Source organism: Chlorocebus sabaeus, chromosome 17 (assembly GCF_047675955.1).
Source record: "Chlorocebus sabaeus isolate Y175 chromosome 17, mChlSab1.0.hap1, whole genome shotgun sequence".
Classification (NCBI taxonomy): domain Eukaryota; kingdom Metazoa; phylum Chordata; class Mammalia; order Primates; family Cercopithecidae; genus Chlorocebus; species Chlorocebus sabaeus.
The window spans coordinates 36,402,291-36,423,386 of NC_132920.1; the positions used below are offsets into that span (position 1 = coordinate 36,402,291).

Consider the following 21,096-nt stretch of genomic DNA (forward strand, 5'->3'; position numbering starts at 1 on the left):
ACAACAGCTCAGGAAGCCAGCAAGCTTCTCAACTGTGCCCATCTCAGCTGTGTCAAACTTTCTCCTCTCTCCTTACATCATATCTTTAAAACTTCCTGATTTTTTGGAAATGCTTAAACACTTCTACCCCCATCATGGATATGTCTACATGTTTGGTCAAGTATTCAAATATTAAGTCACACACCTCAAAAGGCCAGTGCTACATTGGAGGGCTGTTTAATTAGTTATCGGGACCAGGCATGGTGGCTCATGCCTGTAATCCAAGCACTTTGGGAAGCTGAGGCAGGCGGATCACCTGAGGTCAGGAGTTTGTGACTAGCCTAGTCAACATGGTGAAATCCCATCTATACTAAAAACACAAAAATTAGCTGGGCATGGTGGCACATACCTGTAATGCCAGCTACTTGGGAGACTGAGGCAGGAGAATCACCTGGACTTGGGATGTGGAGGTTGCAGTGAGCCGAGATAGTGCCATTGCACTCCATCCTGGGCAACAAAAGCAAAACTCCATCTCAAAAAGAAAAAAAGAAAAAAGTTATCAGACCCCTACTCAGCCCAGACAAAAGGCTAAGAACAAGCCATTCAGAGAAAAGGAGGGGTAGGGAAGAGAAAAAAAATCTACTTCTCGGCTTCTAACAAAAATAAGTTGGTAAACAATTTCTAAAAGTATATAAAAATTTTCAAATTAAGTTCTTCAGAATTTTCATGAATCAGAGTTATTTTACCTACAATAACAAAGTATCTATACCTTAAAATATTTCTTTTGTTTTTACCAAAAGCAAAAGGCATATTTCATTCATTCTTTCAAAATAAGAGTTACATTTTACTAGAAATATTTAAGAGCCCTTGCATTGGCCATGAGGTTTTCAGCAGCAAAGATCAAGGGAACAGTGACTAGAAACAAAGACATTGAGTTATCTGTCGTAATAGGAAGCACACACACAAATGGTGTAGGGATTGGTGCAGTCACACAAGAATCTCATCCAGACCCAGGATTTTTGTTGCTTTCTCTTATACAATTTTTGGTGCCTTAGCCAGCCTTCAAATTTGCCCTTGATAATACCCACCCTCTGGTATTCACTTTTCCTACATTTTACCAGGGCTGGTCTGTGTGACCAATAGAATATAGCTGAGATTACATCAGAGGTTAGGTTATAAAAAGGCTGCAGCTCCTGTCTTGGGTTCACATGCTCTCCTTCTCTTGTTCTCTCTCTTACTCTCTTCATCTCTCACTGAAGAAAGTCAACTGCCACGTCATGAGCCACCCAATGGAGAGGCCCACTTGATGAGGCACTAAAGCTTTTGTCAACATTGACCAAGAACTGATACCCACTGGCAACCAGAAGGGTAGGTTTGGAAGTGGGTTCTTTAGCTCCAGTGGGCCTTGAGACGACTGCAACCCTGGCTATTAGCCTGAATGCAACCTTGAGAGACAAGAGTGAGAACCACCTGCTAAGCTATTTGCAGTTTCCTGACCCTCAAAAATGGTGTGAGGTAATACATGCTTGTTTGAAAGTGCCATGTTTCAGGGTAAATTGTTACGAAGCAATGGATAACCAATACACTCAGTGTGTCTGCCACGTTTCCCCTGACGGAGGTAAAACAGCTATTATGGATCCACACACCATATGCTCCCAGGACAGTGTCTCTGGCAGGAAGAAAAGGGGATGGAGCTACCGGGGTCTTCCTATGTGCCTTTTACCTTTTATCAAGGAGGGAAATCTTTCCAAGAAGCAATCCAGCAGAGTCCCTGTTACTTCTCATGTCCAGGGGGTGGGGTCTGATGATCACCGTGAGCTCATGATTCACTCTTAGCTGAAACCGAGGACCAGGCCTTTCAGCTGCTTTACAGGGAGGTGAGCAAGGAGCAAGTGGGCCGGAGATGGCTGCTGGTAACCAGCAACAGTCTCTGCCAGCCTCCCACAGGCTCCGTTTATCTAATTGTTTGCACCTGGCATCCTTCGTGCTCCGTATTTACTGTAAGCTGGATGTTAGGCCTCAATTAGATTCAGGTGACATCGTTTTGGCATGAATATTCACAGGTGATGTTGTGACCTTCCTACTCTACCGAATCAAGAAACTACCAGGTTCTTCACTAAATTAACATTTTCAGGATGTAAGCAGAGGGTGATACGCCATCAGGCAAAAGCCAATCTGGAATCTATGTGCATCTTTCTCCCCAGTATCTGTCCTGGGTGGCTTCACATATCTCAAACTTATGGGAAGTCCAGGTTCCTCTAGAAATTCATTTTGGGTTGTCTTGTTGGAAGTGTGTGTGATAAGCAAGCTGTTTCTCCCATGTGATTTCCTGGGATGGATGAGTCATACAAGCAGTGTTAACTTCGTTAAAAAACACCTGCGAAGATCATGCGACGACTAAAAATCAAATGCAGAGATGCTGGAAAGCGATTCTTCCTCGATGTCATTCGCTTGAAGTTCTTAGGGTGCGAGCAGAGGGTCAGGAACGAGGGCAAATGAAAGGAACCTTCTCAGGAGTTTAGCACCCAGCAGAGGACAGGCTGAGGCCTGCTACTCACCATCCCTTATTAGCTGTGGAGACCGGTCTGGCAGGCTCAGTCTTTGGGGTCCAGGTTAGCAGCTCCTTCACAGCCTTCCCAGGCACAGTCACGGATTTCTGGCTGACGTGTTTGCATGGAGGAGACTGTGCGGCACTGCTGTCTCCTCGTCCACAGGGAACAGAAACATATGTGCATTCGTGGAAGTCAGCCAGGTCCAAGGAGGTGGGGACAATGCAGGATGCGCTGTCTCTGAACGGGTGGTGCGTCCCCAGCGGCCCCAGGTGCCTGCAGCTCATGTACAGCAGGTGGCCTTGCTTTCTGTTTCACTGGGATGACCCGGAAAAAGAAACTTATCCATAGCTGTCTTCCCCATGCCATCCTCCACCGCTTACCCTTCTCTGCTGCTCAGTGGCAGGGGTCTCTGTCCTTGGTTCTGGTGCCATTCCTGCCCCCGCATGGACAGTGCCCATGTCTTGCTGTCATCTCAGATGCATCTTAAAGTAAAGTCATCCTTCACCCAGCTTCCCCACATCTGTCCCAGTTTCCCCAACTCTGCTGAAGACAGCCCCACTCCTCCCTACCCCCAGGCTAAAAGTGAGGCCTCAGCCTGGACTCGCCCTGCCCATCCAACCGGTCCCTCGTCCTGAGAGTCTTCTGCAGCAATAACTTCATTAACTTGTCTTCCTGCAGCTACCACCCTGGCCTGGCCACCATCATCCTAGGAGAATGGGCCACCATCCTCCTTCCTCATTCTCCATCCCCATTCTCATCTTCCTTCCAACGCTCTGCTGCTTGAGACCTCTCCAAGCTCCTCCTCATGTCGCATGTGGATCAAGCCTTCCCCTTCGGACCCTGCCTTTCTATTCCACCATATCTCTGGGGTCTATCTGTTCCAGAAGCCTTGACTCTTACTACCCTCTGATAACCTCAGACGTGCCGTGTGTCAGGCATCCTACAGCCATTACCTTTAGCCTTTACAGCTACTGTGCAGCATAGGAATGACAGTATTGTCCCTTTCACAGATGAGGAAAACTGAGGCCTAGAGAGATCATGCACAGGTCACACTGCCTGTAAATAGCAGAACTGGGATCCAACGTCATGACTCAGAAGGGCTCTCATCCAAAGTCCTTCATCCTGTGAAACAGGTCCCATTACACCCCTTCCCTCCTCTACCAGGGGCTCTTGCTGTGCCTTGTCCCAGTGCCCTGCCTGCTCCTCCCAGCTGCCTCCAGTCCCGCAGCCCACACCTCCGCACAGTGCCTCAGATGTTCCAGCCCACACTGCTCAGCCCTGCCTCTTAACTTTTCTGGCAGGAATCTCAGCCCTGCACAGTTTAGTACTTAATTATAGATTGCCTTGTATGGGTCTCTGCTTATTTCACATTTGCCTGTCTTGTTCCCAAGAAGCCTGCAAATGTCTGAATTGGGGATGGAGCTTCTATGTTCTCTTGTCCCCCCAGGGCCCCGACACGGCACAGGACTGGGCACACAAGCACTCAGTGGAGCTGACTTGACCTCCCAGGAAGGGGGCAGGGTCTCTGCTGTCCAAAAACTGACTGAACTCCACCCTGACACACCCGCCCCCACCCCAGCAATACGCCTCGGATATCTGCACACACACGCACACATGCATACACACACGTACGCACACACACTTTATCTCATCTAAAGCTCTCTTTTCAACCTGAGGCAATGATATGCCTGGAATTACCTACCCAAGACGGAAAACTCCCTCCTAACTGAAGCCTGGCCTTGCCCTCATTGCGGAATTCCCATGCAGATCAGTGAGTCCACCAGAACGGTGCGAGCTCCCCAGGAGCGGGGAAGCCACTGATGTCACATCCTGACAGAGAGCCTGGAGCTGGATTGGCACTTGGTGGAGGCCTTGGCGTCTTGATTCTGATTCTGGTCCTGTTGCTGTGTGGTCTTTGAGGGGAGCGGGAGATGCAGTCTTACCGTCTTTGTTATATCTCCGTGAGGGGACATTTTGTGGGTGTGAGGATCACTCCTCCCCATCAGGACCACATGATACAGCTCCTCAGGGGGCAGAACCGCAGCCCCTGGAGCTAACCCTGGTCCTCTCACACCACCTCCCTTACCAAAATGTCTGTCTGCCCTGACCCCGACATCCCCACAGGTGACCTCCCCAGCTGTTCCTCCTTGGGGTTAAACATTGCTATCTCAAACTTCTCATTTCTGAGCGGGAGGAAGAGCACGCAACACGAAGCCTCACACACTTAGAATGATCTAGATTTCAGGTTGATTTCTTCCCGCACACTTAGAAGATAGCATGAGGGCTTGGGGCTTCGCGAGATGGTACTGACCAAGGTCACAGGGTCCGTGAAGGGCCCAGGAGCAGAGACAGAGAGAGGTGCAGAGGCGGTGGTGGGTGGGGCTCCCAAAGTCAAACTTCTCTTACAATTTTACCCAGGGCCGATGCTAACATGTAAATAAACAGACAAGTGAATAAACAAAGGGGTGTTTATATAAGAAAAACAAATAAAAATGTTTGTGTAACACATCACACATACCACACAGCCTGAAGGAGCCCAGGAGGGGCATCTCTTTGGGGATGTCCTAAAGAGACAGGGTGGGCACCGTCCTCCTGGAGGGAGGTGGGCTTGGAAGCCCTTCACTGCCGCAGGAGCATGTTGGGGAGGGAGGTGTCCACCGATAACCATCACGGAGGTTTTGCAACTGAATGTTGCAGCTGAGGACTGGGCAGAGCCTGCCTCCTTGGGCATGGCCCTGTGTCGGGGAGCAGTGAATGCGCCCTGGTGTACCACGGATGGGCAGAGGGCTGAGGATCCTGTGCCCGAGATGAATCTAGCCAAGAAATGAAGCCAGCGGGGGGCTCACAGGATCAGGACCCTGCTCACACACCGGGGGACCGTCTGCATCTCATCCTGGGGCCCCTTTCCAACCTTTGGGGTTGCCTCCTGGCGGAGCTTAACAGGCCGAGGCAGCTTCCTGAGCAGCCTGAGGTTGCTCCAGCTGGGTAGAGACGGCCACATTCCAAGCTCCGGGGTGGCAGGGAAGCTGGGCAGGGAGTTCCTACAGGGAGCGGCAGCCCAGGCTCGGGCAGGCAAGCACTGAAGGGTGGTTCCTCCTTCCGCGGAAAGCCAGAGGCCGAGGAGATGGAAGAACAGGTGTTCAAGGGGGACCCGGACACCCCTCACTCCATCTCCTTCTCGGGCAGTGGATTCCTCTCCTTCTACCAGGCCGGGGCCGTGGATGCCCTGCGGGACCTGGCCCCCCGGATGCTGGAAACAGCCCACCGCTTCGCGGGGACATCGGCGGGTGCTGTGATCGCCGCCCTGGCCATCTGCGGGATTGAAATGGGTAAGGCCTGTGTTCTGGGTCCCCTGGGAAGTCTCTTGGGGGATTCCACAGAGACAGAAGGAGCCTGAGGGAGGCTGGGGATGCTTTGGGGGACAAAGCCAGGCCCGGATGGCAGGAAGGGAAGGGAAGAGCTGGTTGGGGTAGGACAGCAGCAGCTGTGACATTTGAAGGCTGGGGTCTGCAAGGCCCCAGTCTCTGACCTGCAGGGTGAGCCTGGACCCCTGTCCCTCTCCCTCGGTGCCCTTACCTGTGAGATGCTCTGTCTCCCTGTGCCTGGGAGAGTGAAGGGCAGTATCTCCCTCAAACATTGAACATGGTGCTGTCAGAAGCTACACCGAAGCACAGTCATACATTGGGGTTCAGTGTTGCTCCTGCCTGGCCTCTTTCAAAATGAAAATACCCTTGGAAGAGGCAACTCTTCAAACCTCTATCACCCTGATTGGGATGTATTGTCCACCATTTCCAGGTGGCTGGAAAGACGAACGCCCCGAGGCTGGAAGGGTAGAGAGGAGAGAGCCCAGAGTGGGAGAAGAATAGGAAGGGGTGGGGAGAGAAGACAGAAGCTCTTACTTCACCTTCTGTCCTGCTGGTCCAGGAGCCCCAGCGAGAAGGACTGCTACGCTGCTCACCCAGAGAGAGAAACTGTCCCAGGGAGCAGATGCGTCTAGCAGGCCCGAGGAACAGGCCCAACAGCCTAGTGGGCTACCTTGGAGGGGCATTTATTCATTTACGGAGCTCCTGTTCTAGACGGGGCCATGTTCCAGGCACTGAGGACAAAGTCCCTGCCCTTCTGGAGCAGAAATTCTAGAGAAAAGAAGCAGATAATAAACATCGAAACAAGGCATCTTCTAGGATAAGGTCAGGAAGTGATATGATCCATGAATAAAATTAAAGCAGGAAAAGGACTGAGAATAAAATGGAGACTATTTTAGGAAGGTGGTCAGGGAAGCCTTTCTGAGGAGGTGACATTCAAGCCTAGAGCTGGGTATGGTGACAGAACAAGCTACTGGGAGCTCCTGAAAAGAATTCCTGGTGAAGGAGCAGCCACAAAGCCTGTGGTGTGGAAAAGGTGGTGGGAGGTCAACACGGGCCAGGTCATGTGGCCTCAGTAGCAAGCTCTGATCTCACCTAAGAGAGGGGGAGCACAGGCGGCTGTGACAGCGGGTGGGGAGGGGCAGAGAGCGTGAGCTCCTCATGTGGGATCCCAGCTCTGCCGTTTCATGATGCGTGCCCAAAGCAAGTTATTGAACATTCTGCGCCTCTGTTTCTCTAGAAAAGGGAGATCCTAGTCACGCCTGGTTCCCGGCATTGTTATAGCAGCCGTCTCCAGCCTTTTTGACACCAGGGACTGGTTTTGTGGAAGACAATTTTTCCACACACCAGGGTTGGTGGGGGATGGTTTCAGAATGATTCAAGCGTATTACATTTGTTGTGCAGTTTACTTCTATTATCATTACATTTTAATATGTAATGAAATAATTATACAACTCACCATAAAGTAGAATCAGAGCCCTGAGCTTGTTTTCCTGCAAGTAGACAGTCCCACCTGAGGGTGATGGGAGCCAGTGACAGATCATCAGGCGTTAGATTCTCATGAGGAGTGTGCAACCTAGATCCCTCCCATGCACAGTTCACTAGAGGGTTCACCTCCTATGAGAATCTGGTGCCGCCACTGACAGGAGGCAGAGCTCAGGCGGTAACGTGAGCAATGGGGAGCCACTGTAAATACAGATGAAGCTTCCCCTGCTGCTTACCTCCTGCTATGCGGCCTGGTTCCTAACAGGCCACAGACCCGGGGCCATGGCCTGGGGGTTGGGAACCCCTGGTTATAGGATTGACTGAGCTAATATGAATCCCTGCTTAGAACAATACCTGGCATATGGCAAGTGTTCAGAATGTGGCAACCATCTGATTAGGCTTCTTACGATCTCTGACCGATGGGCAGAGTGCATTTGAGGGAGCAAGGTGGAAACTAGATGAGGGAAGAGATTGGGTTCAGGATGTGCTTTGAAAGTAGAGACCATGAGACTTGCTGGAGGGCTGGCTGGGCTGTGTGAGGGAGAGGCTGCAGACAATAGCCTCCTCCCAGCCCAAGCAGGGTACTTCCTGGCTGGGGACCTCTATGCTGGGTGGAAAGTCTTTATTTTAAAGAATAATAGTAATGCCCATTCACTGAGTACCTCTAATATATAAGATAATTTTTTCTTTTTAATATCTCACAAGTAATAAACACATTTTTCTTATTGGACAAAATTCAAACAATGTGAAAATGTATAGAGTAAAAGTAGAAAGTAGAAAGAGGCCAGGCGCGGTGGCTCACGCCTGTAATCCCGGCACTTTGGAAGGCTGAGACAGGTGAATCAGGAGTTCAAGACCAGCCTGGCCAAATGGCAAAACCCCTTCTCTACTAAAAAAATACAAAAATTAGGCCGGGCGCGGTGGCTCAAGCCTGTAATCCCAGCACTTTGGGAGGCCGAGACGGGTGGATCACGAGGTCAGGAGATCGAGACCATCCTGGCTAACACGGTGAAACCCCGTCTCTACTAAAAACACAAAAAAAAAAACTAGCCGGGCGAGGTGGCGGGCGCCTGTAGTCCTCGCTACTCGGGAGGCTGAGGCAGGAGAATGGCGTAAACCCGGGAGGCGGAGCTTGCAGTGAGCTGAGATCTGGCCACTGCACTCCAGCCCGGGCGACAGAGCAAGACTCCGTCTCAAAAAAAAAAAAAAAAAAATACAAAAATTAGCCAGGTGTGGTGGTGCACACCTGTAGTCCCAGCTACTCGGGAGGCTGAGGTGGGAGATTGCTTGAACCCCAGAGGTGGAGGTTGCAGTGAGATCGTGCCACGACACTCCAATTTGGGTAACAAAGCCAGACTCTGTCTCAAATAAATAAATAAAGAGTAGAAAGAAAGCCTCCATTTGCCTGGGTGCCCCTAATCCCACCATCCCTCCTCTAGCCAGTGCTAAGGGCTAGGCATGGATCTTTCCAGATCTTTTTAACGCACAGTCTTCTGTGAATGTAGCCGTTAATGGCTCTTCCACAGTGAACTCCAGGCCTTCAGAATGGGGCTAGGGTGACAACCCCTACGCTGTCCTGGAGTCACAGAATTCCTGCCTTGGAAACACCTGGTGCAGGGATTCTCCTTCCTTTTCCAGGCACCTGCGTTGCTCGTCTGCTCCATTACTCTCACTTTTCTGTCTTTATGTCATCTTAAAATATAGCATCTGGGCGCAGTGGCTCATGTCTGTGATCCCAGTACTTTCAGAGGCCAAGGCAGGAAGATTATGTGGGTCCAGGAGTTCAAGACAAGCCTGCGTAATACAGGGAGACTCCATTGCAAAAAAAAATTTAAAAATTAAAAAAAAAAATAAAAAAAAAAAGAAGAAGGAAAGAAAAAAAAAGACTTTTCAGAACTAATTTAACTCATTCAGTTTGATGAATACCGCTGCAAGCCTACTTGGCCAGGCTGTGATGGTCATGGATGGCAGTGGTGGGAACTAAAACCTATAAAAAGGACATCAAGCAGGGGGGTGTAATCAAGGACTAGACTGTGGGCTGTTCATAATGATGGCAGAAGTCCAGGGAAGGGTGAGGGAGGTATGTGTGGGACTCACTCTGTCCACTCAGTAGCATGTTTATGAGACTTGTCAGTGTCACTCCAGTCTAGTTCATTCACTCATTTAACTGCCATACAATTTACTCTTAACTAGCACTTCCTTTCTATCAGGCACCATTCTACCTCTGGCATATTAACTCAGTCCTCACAACAGCCCTCCCAGGTGAAAACTGTTATTATACCCATTTTACAGAGGAGGAAACTGAGTCACAGAAAATTTAAATAAGTTGCCTACAGTCACACGGATAGCACTTGGTAAAGCTAGAATTTGAACCCAGTCTGGCCAGAGTCTACATTCTTATCCTTTATTTATTTATTTTTTTTCAGGCAGAGTCTCGCTGTGTTGCCCAGGCTGGAGTGCAGTGGCTGGATCTCGGCTCACTGCAAGCTCCGCCTCCCAGGTTCACGCCATTCTCCTGCCTCAGCCTCCCGAGTAACTGGGACTACAGGCGCCCGCCACCTCGCCCGGCTAGTTTTTTGTATTTTTTAGTAGAGACGGGGTTTCACCGTGTTAGCCAGGATGGTCTCGATCTCCTGACCTCGTGATCCGCCCGTCTCGGCCTCCCAAAGTGCTGGGATTACAGGCTTGAGCCACCGCGCCCGGCCTCCATTCTTATCCTTTAAATTGCCCTGCTTAACAACGCACTGTTAAGGGGTTCAGAGGCAGGGTTGGGGAGTCTCTCTGAGCAGGTGGAATTTCCACACAGAACTGAAGTGGGTAAGGGAATGAGCCCAAGAATATCTTGGGGACAGCATTCTATGTAAAGCAAAAGTCCCTTCGTTAGTTAGAAGCCGAAAAGGAACCAGGGCTAGGTCTCCGGTTTTTCTTCAAGTCTCTGTGTTCCTATGCCACAGTACAGTTAGTCATTTTATTGATGGATATGACCAATTTCCTTGTTGTTACAACCATGCTTGTTTGTGTCTCCCATGCTCACATGGAATGTATATCATTCTAGGGTATTTGTGTCATTAACTTTGTTAATGACTTTGATAAGTTACTCTCCAAAGCAGTTCTATCAATTTAATCACAAGCAGCAGATACGAGTTCTAATTTCCCCACAATGTCACACTTGAAAATCTTATGCCAATCTAACACATGTGAAATTGTATCTCATCTACTGTATTTAATCTACCTATCCTGATCGCTAGTGATGTTCAGCATCCCCACGTACTTATTGACCACTAGACGTTTCCTCTTCTGCAACTTACCTGCTCACCACATTTCCCTGTTTTTTCCTACTGAGTTATCTTTTTTCTTTAATGTGTAGATGTTCTTTATATATTCTGTACACTTATCATTCACCAGTTATACACAATGCACCTCTCTTTTCCCACTCTATTTCTTATATTTTTATTTTGCTTTGATGTCTTTAGTTACTCAGATTTTAATTTTAATGCTGGCAAATGTATCCATCTTTTCATCTTACAATTTGGGTTTTGTTTTGTTTTGTTTTTGAGACTGGGTCTCATTCTCTCACCCACATCGGAGTGCAGTGGCACATTCATGGCTCACTGCAGCCTCGAACTCCCAGTCTCAGGTGATCCTCCTGCATCAGCCTCCTGAGTAGCTGGGACCACAGGTGCGTGCCACCACGCCTGGCTAATTTTTAAAATTTTTTCATAGAGTCAGGGTCTCACTATGTTGCCCAGGCTGGTCTTGAACTCCTGGGTTCAAGCGATCCTCCCTCCTCAACCTCCCAAAGTGCAAGGTTTACAGGTGTAAACCACTGCGCCTGGCCATCCTCTTATATAATATGTGTTATAAAATATCTTTATTACAATTAGTTCTTCTACATTGTCTTCCGAAAGTTTTAAAGTTTTCATATTTAGGTTAATTCCTCAGAAATTCATTTTGTTGATGGTTGAGGTAGAGATCTAATTTTTAAATTGTTTTGCCATGTGATAGCCAATTAGAGGCTATCTCCACACTTACTTGAAATGCTGCTTCTGGAATATTCAAGTGTCTCTTCTATTCTGTTGGCTCATTTGTCTATTTCTGTTTTAATCATTATAGTCTTATAATAAGGGGTTCATCACCTATGGCGAGCAATCTCCTCCTCTTCCTCCTCCTTTTTTCTTCTTCAAATACTGCCTCCATTATGTTTGGCCGTTTCCCTGCCCCATGTGAAAAGCTCTGCTGGGCTTTCGACTGAAATTGCATCTTCCCATTTATAAATACAGTTGATCTTTCTATTCTGGTCTTTTTTTTTGTCCTTCAGTAAAGATTTTGTGTGTTTTATTAGATTTATTTTTCCCTTGTAGTTTTATTTTTTATTGCTATGGGAAATGGGATCTTTTTTTTACCTATAGCATTTTCTTTCTTTCTTTCTTTCTTTTTTTTTCTCTTTTGAGACAGAGTCTTGCTCTATTGCCCAGGCTGGCATGCAGTGGTGTGATCTCAGCTCATTGCAACCTCCGCCTCCTGGGTTCAAGAGATTCTTCTGCCTCAGCCTCCTGAATAACTGGACTTACAGGCACCCCCCACCACACCCAGCTAATTTTTGTATTTTTAGTAGAGACAGGGTTTCACCATATTGGTCAGGCTGGTCTCAAACTCCTCACCTTAAGTAATCCACCCACCTCAGCCTCCCAAAATGCTGGGATTACAGGTGTGAGCCACCGCACCCAGCTAGCATTTTCTGAGGCCCTCCTCAAGGTCATGTCCCTACTTTCGTAGCCAGCTTGGGACTTTTCTGTCCTGAGATCCTGTGTTGTTTTCCTGTGAAAGCTGAGGTGGCAGAGGTGCATCTTCTGACATGTATGCCCAGTTTTGCGACCAGGCCAGTGCAAGTCACATGCAAATGTTTGTAAAAGCACTTAACACAGTGTCTGGTTTTTACTAGAGAGGTGGTAACCTTCATTAACCCATTCATTCACCTAGGAGGGGTGGTCTCCATGATTGCCACTGGGGGATCCAGAGTTTCCAATCTTGTCAGAAGTGGGGTTGGAAACATGCCTTGAAGCTGTATTTGCATAATTTTGAAAAATAAAATGTTTCTTATCGAAGAATAGCGATTTGGCAGACTTAAAACCCTACTCCCACTTAAGCTACTTCTTGGCACCTTTCTCCCCATAAAAAACTGGCAAGCCAGTCTGTCCCTCCGTCCTTCCCTTCCTCCCTCCCTCCCTCCCTCCCTCCCCCCTTCCTTCCTTCCTTCCTTCCTTCCTTCCTTCCTTCCTTCCTTCCTTCCTTCCTTCCTTCCTTCCTTCCTTCCGTGTTAGTTGAGCATATACTAGGCCCTACAGAGGATGTGAAGATATAACACAAAATGAAACTCTGATCTTGCTACAAGGAGCTTACAGTCCACTCAAACTTAAAGGCAGCTACCAAATAGTTATAATGCAAGAAAGTTCCAATTGAGCCGGGCGCGGTGGCTCACACCTGTAATCCCAGCACTTTGGGAGGCCGAGGCGGGCGGATCATGGGGTCAGGAGATCGAGACCATCCTGGCTAACACAGTGAAACCCCATCTGTACTAAAAATACAAAAAATTAGCGGGGCGTGGTGTCGGGCGCCTGTAGTCCCGGCTACTCGGGAGGCTGAGGCAGGAGAATGGCGTGAACCCGGGAGGCAGAGCTTACAGTGAGCTGAGGTTGCACGCCACTGCACTGCAGCCTGGGCGACAGAGCAAGACTCCGTCTCAAAAAAAAGAATAAAGAAAAAAAAGAAAGTTGCAATTGAATGTTAGAGAATTATAAGGCATAGGAGTGCAGAGGGATGGAGAAAACACTTCCAAACATGGAAGGCCTCATAGAAGTGGCATTTGGGCTAGTCCGTGCTTGAAAGGTGAGTAGAAGTTAGACAGGTAGAGACAGGTTAGGCAGGAACCAAGGCTTCCAGCAAGGATGTAGCATGACAACATGACAAAGCCGCGCAGTGGGGAAACGTGGTGCCTCCAGAGCATGGTAAACAGTGCAAGTCAACTGATGTCGGGAATCGAAAGGTGTAGCCTCCCCTGTGGTCCAAGTGCCCCTGCCATGTCTGCACTCCAGCTAGTCGGAAAGGGAAAAGGGAAGGGCACAGTGCTTTAGAGCAGGACTTGGAGGTGACACACGTCCTGTCAGCTACATCCCATGGATTGCAATTTAGTCACATGGTCACACCTGACTGCAAGAGAACCTAGGAAATGTAGACTTTATTTTGGGAGGCCATGTGGCCAGCTAAAAATCAGAGGTTCAATTACGAAAGAAGAAGGGGAGAATGGGTATTGGGGACAACTTGCAGTCTGCGTTGCAACAACCATAATCAATGGCATGAGGATCCTGGAGAAACTCTGCCCCTGCCTGAGACCAAGACCATGACTTCATAATCACAAAGTTGGCCAGGTGCCTTGGCTCGTGCCTGTGAGCCCAGAATTTTGGGAGGCTGAGGCGGGAGAATTGCTTAAGGCCAAGAGTTTTAGGCTAGCCTGGGCAACAAAGTGAGACCCTGTTTCTACAAAAAATAAAATAATTAGCCAGGTGTGGTGGCTTATCCCTACAGTCTCACCTACTCAGGAGGCTGAGGTGGGAGGATCCCTTGAGCCCAGGAGTCTGAGGCTGCAATGAACTACAATTGTGCCACACTGCACTCCACCTTGGGCGACAGAGTGAGACCATGTCTCTAAAAACAAACAAACAAACAATCACAAAGCCAAGTCCAGTTTGTTGTCTGGGAAAAGGCTCAGCTCTGGCCCACCAGCAGCTGCCCTTGTGGTAGTGGGAGCATGAGAGCTTCGGTCCTGCAGCAGGGGGCCTGGACAGTGTACCATGGCACCTACTGTGTCCCCTGCCTAGAATGACCCTCTGCCCACCTTTCAGAGAGAAAACCTTCTCCCCAGACACCATCCCATTGTACCCCACTCCATCTCTCTTTTCCATGATGTTCAGTTTGCCCATAAAATCTGTCCACCTATTCTAGCATTTGATGTTGTACAGTCTTAACTGTTACAGATATGGTGTCTCATTTAATCAACTAGGTTGGTTGAGCAATCTGAGATCTTGTGGGTCCTATGGCTCCCACAAACTGCTCATAAAACAAGAGCTCCTTGATAAACTCCTGGTGTTTGCTGGCTATTGGCCAGTGTGACATTGAATGTGTCTTTGCAATTTGTATTTTGTGGTTTCCCTGGCTCTTGGATGATTTTCTGTAGTTATGGATATGGATAATGCTAGGACATTACAGTGTCAAGGTCAGCAAGTCCAACTCCCTCATTTTACAGGTAATTGTATTTAGACCCTGGGAGAGAAAGTGACTAGTTGGAGACAGACCTCACTTAGGTCAATAGTTTCCAAACTGTGTTCCAGGGATCCGTAGGGTTCTGCAGATGGGGAGGAAAAGCAGGGGACAGACACGTCTGAAGCCCCGGCTGCACTAGTACAGCCCTGCTGTTGTCCATCTTATACATGGGGGATCTTTCTAAAATTATATTTGAAGAAAATCTTTCAGTAATTTCTTTTAAAGTTTGAGAATTGCTGTTTGAGCCCAGTTCCCACAAGATGCAGACAAGGAGGTTGAGGATCAGATTTTGGCTGAATTATGGTGATGAAATAGATTATTCATTCGCTCATTCATTCTAGGTCCTGAGGATCTGGCAGTGAACGAAGCAGTGGATGTCCACCCTCATGAAACTGACATTCTCTTGGTGAAATTAAACCATAGAAAATTAAACATATAAAAAAGGCCAGCATGCGTGCTCAAAGGAGAAGATAAAGCAGGGAAACGATGGGAGAATGACACAAGGGCACAGTGTTGGGTGGGCTGGCCTGGGAAGGCCCCTCTGAGGTGGATGAAGCTAGGAGAGAACCACGTGCACTGAGGGAAGAGAGTTCCAGGCTGAGAGATCTGCAGGGGTAGTTACCCCCTGGTGCAAACATGCTTGTGTTCTCAGAAAGGGAGGTGGCTTGTCCCTCTGGACAGGAAACAGGCCTCAAAGGGATCTTGCAAAACACATGAGAGATCCAGAGGAGCCGTATGTTTTGCCCCCTGCCCCGCAAATGTGTGCACAACAGGACCCAGCACAACTCCTCCCGTGGAGACAGAGCACTGGAGAAGTATTTTGATCAGCCTCCCACACCCAGGCCAGTGCTACCTTTGGCAGCTCCTGCCCATCCAGTAACTGAAATTCTCCTGAGGTCCTGGAGCTAAGGCTGGCTGGTTATTGCCATTGATAGGTGGCTCAAGGTGTATTCTGGTCCACTGGGACCGGCACTGGGCTTCCTCTGTGAGAACCTCGCTTTAGTAACTCCTTTCCTTGGTCACTCATGCACCCATCTTTGTCACTCAGTTGAGGAATGAGACACGGTCAGGATTGGTAGAGAATACAGTTCCCAGGAAGGAGGAGGGCTGGGGCTGAACTTCCAACTCTGCCCCTGAGTTCCGTGGGTTTTTGGCTGGCCAGGGACCCATCTTGCCCTTGGTTTTGCCATCTGTAACTTGGATAATTGGAAACACATCTCTTGGACGTTATGGTGAAAGACAAAAGAAGTCATGGATGCATTCCTGGCCCAGTGCTTGGCAAATATTAGTCACAAAATAAGTCTTTGAAGAATGAATGTTGAATGAATGGACGAATACGTGAAAAGAAAATTACCTTGAAATAGAAAAGCATAGATAAAGCAGCACTTTCCAAACTCAAGAATGTCCCAGAGAACGAATTAAACTTTATTAAAACAAACAGGCCGGGTGCGGTGGCTCACGCCTGTAATCCCAGCCCTTTGGGAGACAGAGGCGGGCAGATCACGAGTTCAGGAGATCAAGACCATCCCAGCCAACATGGTGAAACCCCGTCTCTACTAAAATACAAAAATTAGCATGGTGGCATGTGTCTGTAGTCCTAGCTACTCAGGAGGCTGAGGCAGGAGAAATGCTTGAACCCAGGAGGCGGAGGTTGCAGTGAACCAAGATTGTACCACTGTACTCCAGCCTGGCGACACAGTGAGACTCCGTCTCAAAAAGAAAAACAAACAAACAAACAAACAAAAACAAAGATGACTGGAATCCAGCCTGGTCTGAGCAATGTTTTTCATGGTAATCGTGAGCTCATCCGCACAAGGACTTGGTTTTTCTGCGGGAATTCTGTATGGCCCCAGCAGTGGAAGGACCCGTCTCAGCCAGTCTGCACTGGCTCTGGCCAGACACCCTAGGATTATTGCTGACTTGGGAACACTTTTCATGTTAATTACTCTGTAGGTTGTATCAATTCAAGCTCTAAACCATATGTAATACAGATTTGGGTCTTCCATTTTTATGGGAAACTTTTTTCACCCAGATCCCTGTGCAGACACAAGCCACTGGCACCTCGCAATAGCCCAGCAACCTTTGGAGGGTCCTAGTTTTAAGCAGAGGTCTCAGTTCACCCAGCCCAAGAATGCAGTCCCTGTCCCTGCCAGTTTCTGGTCTGGTAACAGTCCCCGCAGTTACCACATCATCAGCTTTCCTTCTCATGTCACTGACTTTCAGTTCCCTCTTCATTTCTTCCTTTCTCGTGAGTTCAACCATGTCTTACAACTTTGTTTTATATTTTATTTAATATTGCGCTTTTTATTGTTATAGTTGTTGTTTTTGTTGTTTGCGACAGGGTCTCTCTCTGTCACCTAGGCTGGAGGGCAGAGGCGTCATCATAGCTCACTGTAACCTCGAATTTCTGGGCTCAAGCAATCCTCCTGCTTCAGCCTCCTGAGTAGTTGGGACTATAAGCATGTGCCACCATGTCTGGCTAATTTTTTAATTTTTTTGTAGAGACAGGGTCTCACTATGTTACCCACACTGGTTTTGAACTCCTGGCCTCAATGGATCTGCCTGCCTCCGGCTCCCACAGTGCTGGGATTACAGGCATGAGCCAAAGCACCTGATCTCTTGTTTCTGAAGCTGGAGAGGTTCCTCTTTAGCTCAGCCCACCGTGCTACTGGAGCTGGAAGTTCCTTAAGACCTGAATGAGAACCTCCATTTTTTCCTGTTGCAGGTGTGTAGGTGAGTGTGAATGGGTGTGTACGTGTATATGTTGCCCAGATGTAACTTGGATTTCAGTCCTGGCTGCTGGGTACACTTTCAGAATCAAAATGTCTTCATTAAAAATCACTCCAAAAATTAGTTATCTGAGATGGCAGTGTTCTCTGTAAAAAGGTATTCTGCTCAAATTCACATCCTAGTGTCTTTCGAATAACAGCTATTTACCAAGCACTTAGAATGTGCCAGGTCCCGTGCTAAGTGCTTCATAGGCATCATTTACTCTAATCCCCTCACAACCCTACGAAGCAGGTACTATATTTATATTCACTTTACAAATGAGGAAACAGGGATTTAGAGAGATTAGATAATTTTCCCAGGTTTATACAACAGAGCCAAGACTGGGACTTCTCTAAATGTCTACATTCTACATCCTCTCTAATCATGATTTCAGAAATTGCTTTGCAAGCAACATGACAGTTTTCTTGTTACACTCCATGGGTCAAGCAATTATTTATACATTGGTTAAGAAAGTGAGATCAGGCCGGGTGCAGTGGCTCATGCCTGTAATCCCAGCACTTTGGGAGGCCAAGGCAAGTGGATCACCTGAGGTCAGGAGTTTGAGACTAGCCTGGCCAACATGGGGAAACCCTGTCTCTACTAAAAATACAAAAAATTAGCCAGGCATGGTGGCAGGCACCTGTAATCCCAGCTACTCAGGAGGCTGAGGCAGGAGAATCACTTGAACCCAGGAGGTGGGGAGGTTGCAGTGAGCCGAAATTGTGCCATTGCCCTCCAGCCTGGGCAATAAAAGCGAAACTCTGTTTCAAAAAAAAAAAAAAGAAAGAAAGTGAGATCGAATGGCATGACAAATACAAAAGGACTTTTTATACAATATTATGGAGATGGTGTCATTGTGTAGTTGTTGTTGTAACTCCCACTACCATGTTGGACCCAGTAACTTCCATCTCACTCAAAGGAACTTATGCTTTACATGTTTAAACCTCTCCATCCAAATGGGTAAAGATTCATTTTCCCCAAACAATCCCTTGGACTTTTTAGTAGAAGAACATTGAATGGAAGATCTGGTAAAGCTCTGAATGTGTTCGTTATGCAGTAGAAACATCTATTTGGAAAACAACTCACGTAGGTGACAAGTGTTAATCCATCCCCCTGGTATCAGAAGGTGCTAACTGAGCTCCTGTGAGTGCAAGACACTGTATCCCCAATAGCCTTGCTTGATCTGTGTATATGTGTGTGTGTTATTTAATTTAATTTAATTTTTTTGAGACAAGAGTCTAGCTCTGTTGCCCAGGCTGGAGTACAGTGGCAAGATCTCAGCTCACTGCAACCTCCACCTCCCAGGTTCAAGCAATTCTCCTGCCTCAGCCTTCTGAGTAGCTGGGATTATACCACGCCTGGCTAATTTTTGTGTTTTCAGTAGAGATGCGGTTTCCCCATCTTGGCCAGGTTGGTCTTGAACCCCTGACCTCGTGATCCACCTGCCTTGGCCTCCCAAAGTGTTGGGATTACAGGCTTGAGCCACAGCACCTGGCCTGATCTGTGTTTTTTGTTTTGTTTTATTTTGAGACAGAGTCTCGCTCTGTCGCCCAGGCTGGAGTGCAGTGGCGTGATCTCCACTCACTGCAAGCTCAGCCCCCCGGGTTCACGCCATTCTCCTGCCTCAGCCTCCCGTGGAGCTGGGACTACAGGTGCCCGCCACTGCGCCCAGCTAATTTTGTGTGTGTGTTTTTTTTTTTTTTTTAGTAGAGACGGGGTTTCACAGTGTTAGCCAGGATGGTCGATCTATGTTTTTAAAAATTTTAATAATAAACTTTTTCTTTTGGAATAATGTCAGCTTTACAGAAAAGTTGCTAAAATAGTACAGAGTTCTGCATATCCTTCACCCAGTCTCCCCTAATGTTAACATCTTACATAACCATGGCCCATTTGCCAACACTAAGACATTAATATTGGTACATTCCTATTAACTATACTGCAGACTTATTAGAATGTCACCAGTTTTTCTACTAATGTCTCTTTTCTGTCCCAGAATCCAATCCAGGATTCCACACTGCATTTGGTGGATCCATTTTTAAACCCACTCACTTAGTATTAAAATAGCATTGTTTTATTTGCTTCACTTTGGGCTCAAATTCAAGAAAGACAGTTGAGCTCTTTTTCCAATTCTAGGGGGAAGACAGCCAGACAAATGGTAAATAAACCTCCAGACTTTTTTGGTTCCCCTGAGTTAGGAGTTCACCCATGAATCCTGTGGGTAACCTAACTCTGTAATCATGAAATCAGCACGTAAGGAAGAATCTCCTCAGTTGAGCGTGGTGGTGCACCTGTAGTCCCAGCTACTCAGGAGGCTAAGGCAGGAGGATCACTTGAGCCCAGGAGTTCAAGTCCAGCCTGGGCAATGTAGTGAGACCCTGTCTCTAAAAAAATTAAGAAAGAAAAAACAGAAAAAGAAAGAATCTCCTGCTATGCCCTAACTCAGAGTCTAGTATGCATCCCTATGGGAGCACAAGTTAGAAGCAGAGTTGATAGAGCACACTGCCTGTGGTTTGCCCCGTCAGACCTCAAGTCCAGCTGAGTCTTAAGACTAGGGAGTGACTCAGTTCACAGCTGTGGCATCATCCCAGTGTCCCCTTTGTAGTGCAGGGGGAGTCTATAGGGCAGGAGAGGCCACAGCCTAGATGGGAGGCAGTATTAATTCCTACCTTGGAGCAGGACCCCAAAAGGACTTCTGGGTCCACCAAAGAAAACAGAGAAAAGAGCAGGGGTAATGGCCCTGAATACATGATCATTTCCAGGGAACTTTCTAGATGCATTCCCTCTCTGCCTGTTTCACCTCAGGGTGATCAGTAAGAACCTGCAGTGGGATGTTGGAGTTATGCCTGAATTCTGGGGGGAAAAGCTCATAGTGGGCTGAGGGCTGAGGCCCCAGGCCCTCTACCTGAGGGCAAGCAAAGAGTGCTGTGGACACCTTGCTAGGAGCACAGGTAATGAATCAGCGGAAGACACTTCTGTTTCCATGACAACCGGATATAAGCCAGCCTGAACTTTTAAATCCAATTCTTTAGTAAACTCTTAGGGTTAGAAGAAGGTCTATGTGGAGGATTGTTATTATCCATTAAAAACATTGTTTTGTTTGGTTTGATTTGAAGTGCTAAATAGGTCAGAGTTGTTTTGCTGTTGGCGAAAGCCTATAATGCATTCAGGACAGAGAGAAAAATGTGAGTTTTCACATACATTCTCGTTCTATTTCTGCAAACAGAAACTGTGTGACCTAGGTCCCAGGGTATGTCCTTCCTTTATCCATCCATCCATCTAACCAACCATCCAAACATCCATCCACTCATCCATCCATCTGGCCGATATTTATTGAGCCTCACCTTTTTCCTGGGCAGGATTTCTTACCTGTAAAATGTGAGAATTCATTGGGACTCCTATTTCTGACCTAGGATCCCAGAATCTTAGGAGTCTCAGGGCAGTGTTTTGGGGGCTACCTTCCTAGGGAGGGTGGGGTGATGGGACAGAGTCTCAGAACAGCCTCAACCCAGAACAGCCACATTTTTTGTTGTTTTATATATTGGGTTTCCACTTAAGATTTCTTTTGAACAAAGGCTCCCTAACTGAAAACTCACTGCCCCAAAGGGTCTCTGTAAACCTTCCAGTAGTGGCAC

At 47.7% G+C, this 21,096-nt stretch overlaps 1 protein-coding gene across 2 annotated transcripts in view; it reads left to right on the forward strand.

Moving 5' to 3' along the window:
* The first annotated feature begins 5,256 nt into the window (after positions 1-5,256).
* PNPLA1 (patatin like domain 1, omega-hydroxyceramide transacylase) overlaps positions 5,257-21,096 on the forward strand; it is a 43,874-nt gene continuing 28,034 nt past the window's right edge. The window contains exon 1 of one of the 2 annotated variants that reach the window (XM_007972800.3): positions 5,257-5,860. In XM_007972800.3, the coding sequence (XP_007970991.3) occupies positions 5,656-5,860 (205 nt within the window). In that variant the 5' untranslated portion in view covers positions 5,257-5,655. The remainder of the gene's footprint in view (positions 5,861-21,096) is intronic. The other variant, XM_038006014.2, reaches the window with a different exon arrangement.